Raw genomic sequence first — 14,303 nt, 5'->3', positions numbered from 1 at the left:
AATCAGCTCTACTATTGAAAGCACAGTGTCTCCTGCAATTGCTTTTTTGTACCCTTAGTTATCTTTGTGCTGAGAAGAATATATAACTTTATAGATTATTTATGTAAAAAATAATGGTTTAACTCTTTTTATTTTGAATAAATGTGTATGTATTGATTTTCTTCAAAAGTAGTTTAAAATATTTTTCTCTTCATAAAGCACATAAAGATACAAGGATGTTTTCAGATACTTTGGGAAAAAAGAAGTATGGTGCAAATTCTGTCATTAAAAGCTGGAAAATAAACAATAGGGTAATGAAATGTGGTAATATCCAAATATGTGAAATACCCACTTCTGGTTTCAGATTTGTTTCAGGGTGGGGAGAAGATTGCTGAATGCTTTGGGTTTTTCTGGAAGGAGTTTGGCATTGAATAATGATTAAGAAGTGCTAAACTCAAATTCTTGCCAAAAAGACTGATAAGTCTGTATTACCATAAAGTGCTACAGAGATGGGTTGACCAGAAGGTCTGGTTTGCCTGATCCCTTTTGAACAGGGGCATCTTTAAAGGTTTTATGGAAAGAGCAAAGAGAGAATTTACATCAAGCGGTTTCCTTTGCTTTCAAGGCTGAAGTAAGAGGAGTGTAAAGGGAGCGACAAAGGCAAAGATTGTATGCAGGGAATATGCTCAGAGTTTCCAAAGAGGAGGGACAGATTTCTTGCTGTGGAGAAGCAGAAACCTGAAAGGCGATGAAGAGCAGCACTGATGGAGGCTGGGCTAGAGGTAGGAAAGGAAGATGACTTTGGAAACAGTAGTGACCAGTGTGCCAACTGCCGTTTTTGGCAAAAGCCTGTGAGTACAGATTTAATCTACAAGATGGTGGTGGTTAAGAGCTTTTGAGACCAGACCTAATGAAGATGTGTTGACCTACACTTGTTTCCTCTAAATATTTTGTAGCTTTTGTGTAACACCAGTGTATGTGGAGAAGTTTGTAACAGGCATTGAGAGCACAGCTAGACAAAAGAATACTCTTGGAATAGGTGGGAACAATTTTTTTTACCCTAACTTTTGATACATGAATCTTAAAAGTCCATGTGAAACATGGTAAAGACTTCAAGAAAAGCTTTGGGTTTTTTTCAGATTTTTTTTCTTCTAAAATGCAAGACTGCTGTAAAGTGTAGGGTCTTACGGCTTCTTGTATTTGACAGTTGAAATGAATGATTGGACTGGAAGAGGATGGAGGAGTGGAATAAGTTACCAAAATCAAAACCAGATTTAGTTTAATTTAGATACTCCAATATGAAATGCTTTTGAAATAAGCCTGCAGTAATTCCAACATCACATTTACTAGTTTCTGAACTTGTCCATCTCAGATGAGCAATTATTACGAAAAGCTGGAATTATTTTTCAAATGCAATGTTTATTGATGGGTGTTTCTTCCCTTTCCTTCTCTGTTTCTGAAAATGCATCTCTTTGCAATCTGTTTTCCTCTTGTTATTCTTACAAATCTGGATTGTCTGTCTTCCACCCAGCTTCAGGATCATACCGGGACAAACCAGTAACAGAAGCCAGGCTATGGAAAACAAATATAGCCAGCTGGAAATGTGGAAATGTAGTTATGGTTAGGGAAATGTGTTCAGAAATAAACCCAAGCATCTTGCACTTAAAATATCTGTAGGATGTTGAAAATTCTTTTAGTATAGCTCATGATTTCCACAAGTATTTTAAAGCCTCCTGAGCTCACAAACACTGTTCTGATTCTTGATAAGATCTAAAGGCACCAAACAGCTAGTTCTGTCAATGAATTGACATCATTTAACAGAACAACACAAAGCATTGTCATAGCAACCAGCCTTCTAAAACGATGCTGCTGAATGCTGAATTGATCTAATGAGAAATGTCATTTGAGGAAGTGAAGATCATGTTGTAGTTTTTGGCAGCTGAAATTGTGAGCCTAGAGAATGTGAAGCTTGGGCGAATTTGTAGTATTTGGAACAACTGCCTGGCACTGCCAGTGGATGTTTTTCTGTCTGGAAACTAGACTAGAAGAGCACCATCGTTCTCCAGCTCTTTTCAGCTCTTCTAACCATGGAGGAGTTCAGCAACTGCTTTGATGGGCTAGCACAAGATTTCATTTCCCTTAGAGAGCAGACTTCTGATAGAAATTGTTGGTTTTCCTCTGCTGCTGTACAACTGAAGTGCTGAACTTGTGCAGCTCTATAGGACCTTTAAGTTAACTTGTATAGAAAGATCTTAGCAGAGCCCTCAAGAGCCACCTTGTAGCTGGTGCCCACCTGCCCTTGTGTATAAAGTGCAGACAGCTAGGTAGACCAGGTGAGTCATGGTATGGCTTTTAATCTTGGATGTATAGAACAATAATGCTTTCATTTGAGTTTGTTCATCTAAAAATAATACCTTGCATCTCCCTGTTAGTCCGTACTCCTCTCAGTTGGTGAAACAGTCATGTTCCTGGATTGTAAGTAGAACATAATAGAAGACGATGATATACATGGATTGTGACCTTGGCCTGTTCCACAGCATTTCTGTCTGTGGCCTTTGATAGAAAACAAGTTGTACAGCCCTTCCCAATAGGAAAAAGGTAGCGCGTTGTTAAAGTTGTCATCTTCAAAGCGTTGTACAGAAAAAAATGTCATTAATATGATAGGCAAGTCTGAAGTATCATTCAGGTCTGTAAATCTCCTGTACCTAAATATTGTCAGTCTTCTGGCTCTTAAAGAATCTTGCTTGGATTTTTGTCTGTCTGCATTTTCTGTATGCAAAGTTTCCAGGAGTTTGTCAGGACTTCTTTCTGTAAGGGAAATTCTCCTCTAGAAATAGCAGTGTATAATTTCTAATGTTGTTGGGTTTATGCATCTTGAAAAGCACGTTCCCATTGAGACCAGTTTCCAGAACTGGTATGCTTACAGAGGAAAGGAGAGCAAAATGAGCCCCCCACCTCCCAAAGCCCAAAACACCCTCTACTTTGCAGACTTAAAAGGTTTCCAAGGAATTGCATGATGTTTGCAGAACATAAAATGAAAAAGATTGAAACACCCAATGGCAAGTCTTTCTGATATTTTCACATAATTGCCCTAACTGTATCCCAATAAATTTTGGCAGTAAATGGATTAATGCAGAACAGTGGTTCAGTTTTTGCCAAGTGATCCCAGAGAATATAAAACAAGGAGGATACAAAATTCTTAATGGGTCACTGCAGAAATCATGTTCTGTGGGGAAATGTCAGGGATGAGTGAAAATATGTTTATGTGCTTATTTGCTTTTCGCTAATCTGTCGGTGTCTTGGGAAGGATGAAGTCTACAGTGGCACTCTCAATTCTTGTGAATACATGCAGTGGCACCTTGCACTCTGTGCCTGAGAGGCTTAATTACCCAGCAATTGTATAACTGACATATCCCACCTCTTCCTGTATCTCCCTGACACACTGCTCCAATACACCTCTTGGATCCGTGGGATGCAGGGGGTAAGGGGAGGTGCCTGCTGCCAGAATTTCTCAGGCATTAGTGAGCTTGAGCAGTGGAGTGCACAGACCTACCAGGCCCTGACATGCCAAAGCCTGACATGGTATCACAGGGGACCTGAAAATGCTTCAGGCCACCTTTTGCTGAATAAACACGTTCAGAAGAACATTTATTACAGTTCTGGAGCTTGGAACCTGGTATATGTGAGTCAGTGCATATCAACCCTATTAGCATATGAAGTGATAAGCATTGGGAGGCAGGTTCAAAGGCCAGTTTTGTAATTTGGTATACACTTGGGTGATGACGTTTGCTACAGGGAAGTGTAAGGTGTTAACTAGAAACTAGCAAAAGGAAAGGGAGCAAACCTGAAGCAGCCAAGTCAACAGAGGAGGACTGAAATACCAGAAACCCAAAATTAGAAATGAGTGACAAAATGAGTCAAAAGTAGCTATCAACAGGACATTGGTGTCATCCAGTACTCGCATTTCTTTAGGAAAGATGCCATTTCTTAAAGTTCTTGCTAATGATTGGGCACTCAAAGGCCTATAGCTACAACATAAATGGGTGCTATTTGAAGAATAGTAATTTAGGTCAGTGAGAAAATGTAACTGCTTATAAAGCAAATTTCTCTCATTGGGAATTTGGAAGTGCACGTGGAGAGATGTTGAATTGCCCTGCATTGTAGTGGAATTGTTCTTAGAAGTAGCTGACGGGGAGACAAATGCAAGGCGTTCAAAACCTTTACAAATGTAGGATTCTGAGCTGTCTGACTACATGCGTCAGGGTGCAGGCATTTGTAGTACTACTTACAGAGAAAATGTCATTTTAATGGCACACTGGAGAAGTATCATCTTTCTTAAATCATGGTATGAATTCACATTGCAGATGGATGCATTTGTTAAAGCCATGTATTGGTGAAAGGAGTAGGGGGACTGTAAGGTTAGTCTAATAAAACTGGAGATCAAATTTGTAAAGAATGGTATAAACCTATTATATCATAAAATATTGTCTCAAAAGGAGATTAGGAAGAGCGAGCAGTGAAATGAATTTGAAATGCTGAAAATGCACAAACATACTTTGTCCAAGTATGTTCTATGAACATACGAAATGCGGATATTGTGTTGCTATGCTGGTAACACAGTGCGCAGCTGTGCTTATTACCCGAGCTTTCATGTTTATTGGAAATTCCAGTCTTTTTGTGAGTCTGAAACATCAGTTACAGTTTCTCCTTGAAGTATCTTCTGTAACAGATTAGAGTTAGGCAGGCAGTGGCAGAAATTTAGATCCTTTTCCATACTTGAAGTAGCACTGTAGCACAACAAGTTAATTTTGAATTTGAATATTGAATTCAGTTAGCAATGTATGGACTCTGGCTTTAAAGCCTTAATGCTGTCTTGTTGGTTCTGGTTGTTATGGGAAGTGGTGACCTCCTTAAAATGTTAGTAATTGTGTTGAATGGAATTCTCACTGTGAGAATGGCAAATAGCAAAGGACCCTGTTGTCAGCTTTCCTTGCTCCTTATCACAACTGTAGTCTGGATGAGTGTTGCACTGTACAAGCAAGTTGACACACAGTGTTCTCCAGAATATTTTCTTTTTTCCATCTAGATGAACATTTAGATTAAGCTAATTTTCCCGGTTAGGAATGAGTATTTTTGGGACTGGAGAACTTGGGGTACATCCAGAGTTCCAAATCTGACTGAGCTTAAGCAGGGCCCAATTTTCAGGGAAAGCTGGAATACTACTTTCTTTGTAGCAGCCTTTTTGATTGGCAAGTAGCTGTAGGGACATCCAAACCTCATAGTTGTTTTTGAAATTACAGACTGGTATCTCTTCTTTCAGCTGTAGGAATGCTTGGAAAAACCTATTTGCTTTCCTGTTTTATGTAAACTGTGTCATAAGTGTGCACAACATCAGACTTGTTGCTTACTTTAGCCCTGTTGTAGTCAGTCAGTTTTGTTTTCCTCAGCAGAAGGAATGTTTCACGTAACAGGCTGAGGTTGGAGTCTTGTGTGCGTTACTGTTGAGATGAGCCGTAATGCAGTTTTGTATTCTTGCAGATGGAGGAGAGGGCAATGTGTGCTTAAAGTATGTAACTAAAAATAAATTCTCATTTATGTGCTGTTATTAGACACTTGTGATAAATATTTTGAGCCAAACAGCATCTGACTCAGCTGATCTAGTTCTAGTGCAGGTCCCTGTGATGCAGTAACTGAAATGCCCTGTTCCTTGGATTATGCTGCTTTGCTCAGAGGGGCTCAGACTGCCCTCGATGCTCTGACAGTGCTGAGAGTTTGTCCTTTCTAATGCTTTGTTTTCCACTTTTGTTCGCAGCAGTATACGGTTCTCTAAGTGGATGGGTGCTCTGTTTTCTTTGACCGAATGGTAACGTTCAAATGCAAAAGCTGGATGCCGCAGATCAAGACCTGCATTAAAACAAACACAAAGTCTGAAGATTGTGTTGTAAAATGGCTTGGTTTATATATCTATGTTAATCAAGTTATAGTGTATCTTTTTTGATTCTTTTGGTAACACTGTCTTCATACTTATAAACGTGGTTTTATTATCCTTCCTATACCTTTTTATACGGAAACTGATAGAGTACACTGTTTGGACTAGTCATTGTGATGGGTTTAAGGAGTTAATCGTGTACCTGCTAGGTTATTCTGAACAGTTTTGTGATTGATACTAAAAGTTTGTGGCCTGTTTACAGTTAAATGTATGTGTGTTTGCACAGTATCATAACTTTCACTTGCCATTCAAAGTCGTGTATCATATCAGTTTGGCATAACTTCCTCTGTGCTTTGGTTACTTTTGAAGCTTCATCTCTGGTGACTTATATTTGTGTGATGTATGAGAAAATGTGCAAAACACTGATGATTCACCAGTGATGCAAAGAAGCTGACTTTTCTAAATCATCGTGCCTTAACATACCATAAACACTACATATGCCAACAACTTCTGCAGATGCCTCTGAAGATTTGTCTTCAGGTCTCAAGTATTGATTGCAAGGATTTCTGTCACAGGCATTTTTATCTGTCAGCTGAGCGATGGCATGTACTCGATTTTTTTATATACCATAACACTAATTTTCATTGAAGTTTTGTAATAAATTGTATGAATGTGGAAAATGTTGAATTTTGGGGTGGCTTTTGTTGTTTTTTGGATTTTTTGCTCTTTCAAGCTCATCTATGAAGTGTTGTAATGGTGCCGTGCGCAGTGCATATTCAAAGGAATTGTGATACTTACCCTGGGGAATGAATGCATTTTCTAGAATTTGTCTACATACAAACTGCTTTGATTTCATTTCAAAACAATTTTGAAAGTTTTGCTGGAAGTTAGGTGGTGAGACTTTGCATCCACTTTTTTTCCAAGTTCATTAGGCACCTACTGACACCTTTTAGGGTGGGTAAATACCTTGGAAAATCTGATTGCACACCTTACTTTATAGATTCATGAATGTTGCAATTTCCTTTGTCATTACTGAGTGCATAGCTCTCTTCTGCATGCTTTTGTAGTCTTGTGTGTATTACATATGCATAAGCGTAAGTTATTTTGTAGGTATGGGATTGAGACCCTGTCTTCTCTACTAAATTGGGGTGTCTTCCATGTAATGGTTAGCCCCCATTTTGCTGTCTAGCAATGAGTGGTTAATCAGGATTAACAAACTATTTGCATCAGTGATGCATGTTTGGCTTGTGTTTGGAGTTGAACTGCATAAAATGGACATTACGTTGTTATCTCAGTGGCTGCTATAATGAAGTTGCAAGAAGAAATGGTGTGACAGATTTGTGTTTGTACAGTCTCTTCAGGTTTTATGAAGATTTTAATTGTAAACACCTCTGTCGAGAGGGTCAAGGTGAGAAATTTAACAGCAAACACTTTCTCATTAATGTCTGTGACTATGTGCACCTTTCTTGATTTTCTTGCAGAATTTTGCATCGTATTTTGCAACCTTCTTAAAATGATGTGCTGTCCAGTCATGCTTGTGAAAGTCCGGACTACCACACCCCTCCTGAGAAACCCAGAGAATAGTTACATACGTTAGTTACATACTGGATTAGCTCTCTCTGAACAAAGGTAACATGAAAGGTTAATTTTTCAAAGCAAACTATAGGACTATGGGGAAGCAGGCTTTCAAAAGCATCTAGTCTTCATTTTATTAAAAACAAGAGCTCTCCACCCCCTTCCTTTTCAAAGTGAGGCACCTAAAGTCATGGTCACAGTTTTTGTGTGGAAAGCCTCGGTGAACAGATTTTTTGCTAGCGGATGTTGATTATCAGTTGATAGCTTCTGCCACCTTTGGGCTTGTGGATTCCAGCTAGAGCATTTTGGTTCAAAACCTGAGTTCTGTTTTACTAATTGTACAAGAATGACGTGCAATACTGCTGATACCATACAAGAGTGCTTTCCTTTCAATGCAGGCTTAATTTTTGTGCCTTCTACTACTTCTTTGATGTTGTCTGATGTTAATCTTCAGTTAAATTTGAACTTGGTTTTGGGAAATACTTCATAGCTTAATGGGGGAACATGTAATTGTTAGGCCAAGCCTTTGCTGCCATGGAGATCTCTGGAGAGAAGACCCTGGCTAGAGCCTCATTTCTGACCTTGCATTTCGGCTCCCATTGGTGCTGGCAGTGCTAGGGCCATGGAAGACAAGTCCTTTTCTCAGAATTCCACCCTGGCCTTCTCCAGGCTGACACTTTCCAGCACTGGGACCAAGTGCCCATGTGTAACTATTTCAGTGACCATGCAGCAAGAGCAGGGAGCAGTTGACTGCGGTTCTTCTAGTCTTCATTAGATTTAAAACACTGTGGCAGACTATAAAAGCAACTCATGAAAGGTGATTGGTTGGCTTGTTGGTGCTTTAATTGTGGTGTAGTGTAGTCTCTGATGGTCTGTGGCGCTCTAGCACTTAGAAACAAGCAAATATGCTGACAATTACCTGCTTGTATTTTTTTCTGATGCTTTGAATCAATGGCTAAAAGTGAACTTGGGATGAGCTAATGGGGTTTTAAAATGTATGTGCCTGCGATTGCCAAACTCCAGTCTTGGAAGTGTCGTCTTGTTTTGATACGAGGGATGTTTTCAGTGAGATGGTGGAAGAAATGGCAAGATAAACGCTGTGATGACTACAAGGATTTGAAAAGTTAGTGCTGGGACATCCGTGTCAGCTTTGTTCTGAGGCAGGTGAGTGGCCTTGCACGTGTGCAGCCACCACCATGCCAAGCTTACCCTGCCCTGTGGTCGGAAGCATTTCAAGTCTGACACATGCCTGTGTGATATGGAAGGTGTGAGCCCTCCCTGCAGCTGTGGGGTCAGGGGAAGGGTCTGTGTGTCCTGAGCCTTCGCGTCCCCCTCTCCTTCCTCCTTTACTGTTGGGTTGAGGTTTCTGTGAGCTGTTCTCAGACCGTGTGCTACTGCTGCTTTCAGAGCTTTTAAAATTAATTTGGGAGCTCTCCTGTCTTGTCTTAGAAAGTCGTTCTGACAGCTTTTACCTAAAATAACTTTCCGTATCACCTCTTTAAAATGCTCTAATGGAAACAAAGCACATATCCCTAACTTCACCCAGTATGCCTGCAGTATTGATTCAGGACTTCCCACTGGATTTTGAGGCGCTAAATCTGGAAGCACGTTTCCTATTTATTCCATTTGTGCGTGTGGTGGGTTTTGGTATTGGTTGGTTTTTTTTGTGTTTTTTATTAATGGTCTGTGCCTTCTCCTGGGTGTTGCTCCTCGCAGAGGGTTTCGGCGGCGGCGGGGGGCCGTGGCCGGCGGGGCGGGCCCGGCGGCGGGGCGGGGCGCGCTCCCGGCATTGGCCGGTGCGGGCGGCGCTGGGGCGGCCCCGGCCGCGCACACACACAGCCCCAGCCCCCCGGGCCGCGCACCCTCCGGCACACCGGCGCTCGGCTCCCGGGCAGGCAGGGCGGCCGGCACCATGAGCACCGGCATGCGGTACAAGAGCAAGCTGGTCAACCCAGGTGAGGCGGCGGGGACGCGCGGCCGCTCCGCCCCGCGGCCCGCCGCAGCCCTCCCGCCTCACTCTCTCTTTTCTCTCCCCGCCGCCGGCTCCCGCCCCGGGCATCCCGCCCCCGTCGATGTGCGCCGCAGAGGAGAAGCAGGTAGGTGGGCGGCTCGGCTAGGCTGGCTGCAGCCCCGGCCCTGCCGCCGGGAGCCGCCCCGCGCTGCTGCGGCGGCGGGGCCGTGCGCTGCTACCTGGCCACGGCGGCGGGGGGGGCGGATTCACCCGGGAGACGGGCGGCTTGCCTGGCTCCGCCGGGCCCGGGGCCCGCTGGCTGTGCCCGCTGGCTGTGCCCGCTGGGCTAGGATGGAGAACGGCAGGCGAAGGCGTTCGGCTGGGGAGCGCGCCTGTCGCCCCGCCGCAGCAGCGATGCGCAGGCACGGGCCCGATCCTGCCGCTCCTGCTGGTGCAGCGCAGCAGCAGCTTGCAGCCGGCCGGGCTTGGGGCGTTGGGGAACATCTGGTTTGCTTTGCAAGGCAAATAGCTGTTTGGAGACGTGCCTTTGAGTCCTGGAGAGAGGGGCGGGGGGGGGGGGGGGGGGGCATGTGATGCAATCGGATGACATCGACAGGGTTTTTTGTTCGTTCCTTGGCATTTGGAGGGATTGAGGGTGTTCGGCAGGAAGAAGGATCCTTCTCTGCTGGGCTTGGATGTCTGGGTAGGGGGTTAGCAGAGTCCCACGTGTTCCTTAGCACCCATCACCCTGATGCAGGCAATGTCTGCCGTAAATGGAATAGCTTTTTTGTCTCACAAAGGTGGGGATGGAGGCGGTGGTTAACACAGCAGAGCAGTGCCATGGGTCCCTGCAGCGGGAAGAGTCCACCCACTCCCAGCCTGGCTGGCACTTTTTTGCCTTTGGGTCCAGTCTTTCTCTGAGGCTCTAATTCCATGTACAGCAAACACCTTACCTCTCCAGATGGTGGTACTACGCAACCTTTCTGGGCCGCTGAGAGGCAAACTGGCATTGTAGCAGCTTGGACATTCACCTGGCCGCTGCAGGAGACGGTGTTTCTGTGTATAATGCAGAGTTGAGCACTGTGAAAACGCACCTGTGCCTTTGTGTGAGCTTCTGGTTACAGTGATGAGAGGAACAAAATAAATCCAGGGGTGATAATGGGGTCATCAGGTGCATTTTTCTCAAGCTACTTAGAGCTTTGCTAGTATTTTGTAGTTATTTGTGAGTATTATTGTTAATTCTTGTTTTATTTCTGGAGGAAAACAATCCACAATGTGTTCTGAAATTGTAGAAAATTTGGTGTAAGCTGTGAACTGGAGAGGAGCTTTGTGTCCACCCAGAAATGTGCTGTTCTTTGGTTCATTTGGTTTTATATGAAGAGGGAAGCAGGTTATGTATAAAGCTCCTTTCTGCTCCTTCCCCAGGGGAAGAAGCGAGGTAGAGATCAGAGTAGCCTGTTGTAGATATTATCATAATTCCTGAAGGCCTTGTCACACCATATAGACAAAAGTGGGCTGGAATCTGCACCCCAAAGAGTTCGTATCTGCAGGAGAGTGTAGTCTTTTGCTGCAGCAAAGGTCTTTCCTCAGATGCGTAGGTGTGTGCGCGTGTAGCAGTGTCTCTTACGCTGAGTGTAGAGTGAGTCTTGCATGACAGAGCACAGTTCATTATGAATTTGTGCCAGCCATGTAACTTGTGGATGGTGAATAAAAACCAAGCTGTGAATACAAAGCAATCTGTTAAAATTAAAATGAACGTACAAAAAGACAAATGGTTTTTATTTAGCATCCTTTGAGAGCAGCAGGAATCTTCTTCCTGTGCCGCCTTGCTCCAGTCTGCTCAGATCTGGCAGCAGGTAACAATTTAAAAGGTTTACTAAAGTTGTGATTCTTGCCTGAACCAATTTTTCAAAGCTTACTATAAAAACTCTTCTTTATAAATAGTTGGGAAACAAAGTGGGCTTCTGAGAGGGCAGCACAATAGATTGCATGTAAGTAGGGTAGCCTTCAGTAAAATCTTAATAATACTGATGACTTACTGTGTCCGAAAAATGGGACAGCATGGTGTCAAAGGATGTGTCTGCATCATCCCCCATAGCGTAGTCAGGACTGATGCGTTGTCTGGGTCCAGGGGACTCTGCTTGGCAGGTTGGACTCCTAATTGCTACCATTTATGAAGGAAAAATAACGGTAGATTCTCCACCTCTCAGGTTTCCAAGGAACAACCTCTTAACTGGTGTGTTTGGCACTGAAACCATGTGCCATTGAAGTCAGCAGAGGTTTGATATTGGTGTCTCTGTGCAGAACATCCAGCTTTCCAAGGGGATGGGTTTCCAAGACCCTGGACTGGAGGGAACTAGTTTCTGTTCTGAAGCTCTACAGCAGGTTGCCTGGTGAGACTAAGCTCCTCAGTCTCATACTTGCTTCAGCACCTCTCGGAGAGGAATGGTTTCTCACCCAGCAGTTTATATGCTGAGGGAGCGCTAAGAGGGATTCTCGTGGTGAAGCTGGGTAGGCAAATGAAGCCGTGACTGATGTCCCATGTGCACAAGGGTAGGCCCCATGTAAGGGAAACCTAGCAATTTGTCGAAAGAGTACTGACTTGAGAATCAAACAGGGCAAGTGCAGCAGATGGACGCTCTGCCAAAGCCTGAGGTGTTGCTGTGGGAGGAGTACAGGTGAAACCTCCCAAATACCCAGTTAAACTGGAGTCTCCTGGCACACTCCTGCAGAACATGCCTCCTAGTTCGTGTTGTTGGCTTGTGTTTGTTTGGGGTGTTACCCTGCCGTGTCTCTGAAGCTGGCTTCTGCTCATTCAGGCCCGTGTCTCTAATGTTCTTTGAAGTCATTGTTTCTTTTTAAATCAAGAGGATGGGAACCTCTCCTTCACAAGTTGATCTCTCTCCACCCCATCAACTTGCAAAGTTGTTTGGGTGTGGGAGCAGAGACTATCTGGTGGATCCAGTTCTTTCAGTGGGTTTGAAATTACAGGGCTGTGCCTTTTGCATTCAGATTGGTCCTTTTTTCTACTTCAGCATATTCTTGAAGTGGCCTGCTTGTTAGTAAAAATATATATTGGGGGATGCTGTGTGTAGAGATGATGCTGTGCAAAAGGTGGTTTGATTGGAGGAATAGTTTCATTGCAAGGCATTGAGAACTCCTGAATTCATTGCCTTCATGTTTCAACATTTGAGGATCTGGGTTTTATGTCTTAAAAATCTGTATTAAAACTCCTTTGCTTTTTTCTTAGAAAAAAAAGAAAGAAGCAGACATTTCCATCATTTCTGGAACAGTAGATATTGCAACAGCAGAGATGACTTCCATCTAAAACAGCAACCATGCCAGCACAGAGCATCATTTTAAGGTCAACCTTCAAGCACAGCCTTGCCTACCAGAAGATGTTGGCTGATGGAAATCCCCCAGTTCGATGTTAATGTGTGCTGAACCACCTTCCCTTTTTCTGTGCTGTGCTTATGGAGCGATAAGCCCAGATGGGCTTATAGGAAAGCGTACCTCCTGAAAAAGCTATGCAGTGCATAATGCAGAGGTACCCAAGATACCTGTAGATACTGCCCTTGACACACTGAGAACAACTCCAGTGCAGGCAGCTGCTGCTGGCAAAGAGCAGATTAGGAGGAGGGAGGAGGGGTGATTCCTGTGTCTTGAGCTGGTTGAGGATGACCTTAATGTGACCCTCAGTTTCTGTACCTACGTGGTGAAAATTGATTAGCTGAGTTATATGAAAAGTGTCAGGTGAGTGGTAGGCTCCCCTGTACAGCGATTGTACAATGAAGACGAGAAGCAGATCTTCGTCTTTACAGAATCCCCTCAAGTCTGCACTGGAGCAGCTTGGAGGATTTGTCCCTGCGTTACATGGTTGTGGCATTGCCATCTTTCACGGAAGCATCTTCCTTACAGTAACAGTTCTTGTAATCTTGTGAATAAAGGAGAGTTCTTTTTGCTTGTGCAGAAAAGCATGGAAACAGGAAGGGGAACAGAGTACCACTGACTTTTTTTTTAATTTTCTCAGAGCTAAACCAATGTTTTTATAATTGTGATTCTTTGAGTCATTGGGAGTGGCAATGTGGATCTGTGTTCCTGTGCTGTCAGTCATGCTCTGGATCAATTCAGACAGGGTGGTTGTGGTGAGGGTCTTTTTGCTCAGAGGAAGCAAAATGACGTTTGCAGCTGGCCAGTGGCTTATTTCGCTACAGCTGGATAGTCTCTCACTGTGTCATAGATCGCCCTGGGTGAGACTGTTTCTCTTTGACTCCCCATGTTAATGTCTCTTCCAACCTCCTTGTTTTCTGACTCTGGTCTTGCATCCTGGCTACCAAGATGCGCCTGCCAGAAAGGGAGTAGCAAATTAGTCACAGAATCTGGAGGTAAATACTGGAAACACTCTTAAAGCAGCACATCTCTGCTTGTTTTTCTGCAGTCCCAGTGTATCTTGGCCAGACGCAGCATAGGAGTGGACGCTTTTACTTCTCTGTAAAAAACCTTGTGTGGCTCATCAATTATTTTTGGCCCATTTCAAAAGACAACGTTGGTCCCTTGCCCTCCAAACTGGGCAAAAGCTCCGTGCTCAGAACAGTGTATCAGGGGATGGGTGGGACTGCAGCAGGTCAAGAGGTTCAGCCCTGTCGGCCCTTCTGCTGTGCATCTGTCTAAACAGTCCTACTGCAGGAGGGCCCCGTGTGTCAGAATGGTGGGCTGGGCAGGGAAGTCCATCCTGGGCACTTTGACTTTTTTTTCCCCCTTCTTTGTCTGCTTGGCTTCTTGGAAAAGGGCTGTAAAAAGAGGTCAGCACATGGACTACGTGGTGAAACAGAACTGCTGGAGAGCTGGGCACAGAATCTGCAGCCTCCT

The 14,303-nt window shown here is 43.9% G+C and overlaps 2 protein-coding genes across 4 annotated transcripts in view; both read left to right on the top strand.

Annotated features, from left to right (window-relative positions):
• Positions 1 to 6,595, top strand: part of LOC101915780 (septin-2) — a 39,868-nt gene extending 33,273 nt beyond the window's left edge. Inside the window, exon 13 of one of the 2 annotated variants that reach the window (XM_027780673.2) lies at positions 5,795 to 6,595. The gene's annotated coding sequence lies outside the window, so the exon portion shown is untranslated. Of the gene's footprint in view, positions 1 to 5,791 lie in introns of both variants that reach the window. The other variant, XM_005233285.4, reaches the window with a different exon arrangement.
• Positions 6,596 to 7,389: 794 nt separating this feature from the next.
• Positions 7,390 to 14,303, top strand: part of SEPTIN5 (septin 5) — a 49,508-nt gene continuing 42,594 nt past the window's right edge. The window contains exon 1 of one of the 2 annotated variants that reach the window (XM_055794405.1): positions 7,390 to 7,537. Coding sequence is in view for 1 of the 2 variants with exons in the window: in XM_055794402.1 (XP_055650377.1) it covers positions 9,556 to 9,579 (24 nt within the window). In the remaining variant the exon portion in view is untranslated. Of the gene's footprint in view, positions 7,538 to 9,518; positions 9,580 to 14,303 lie in introns of those variants that run through there. The other variant, XM_055794402.1, reaches the window with a different exon arrangement.

The sequence above is a fragment of the Falco peregrinus genome, chromosome 2, assembly GCF_023634155.1.
Source record: "Falco peregrinus isolate bFalPer1 chromosome 2, bFalPer1.pri, whole genome shotgun sequence".
NCBI classification, from domain to species: Eukaryota; Metazoa; Chordata; class Aves; order Falconiformes; family Falconidae; genus Falco; species Falco peregrinus.
Note: the sequence above shows the minus strand (reverse complement) of the source record. Positions and strands in the feature narration are given on the sequence as shown.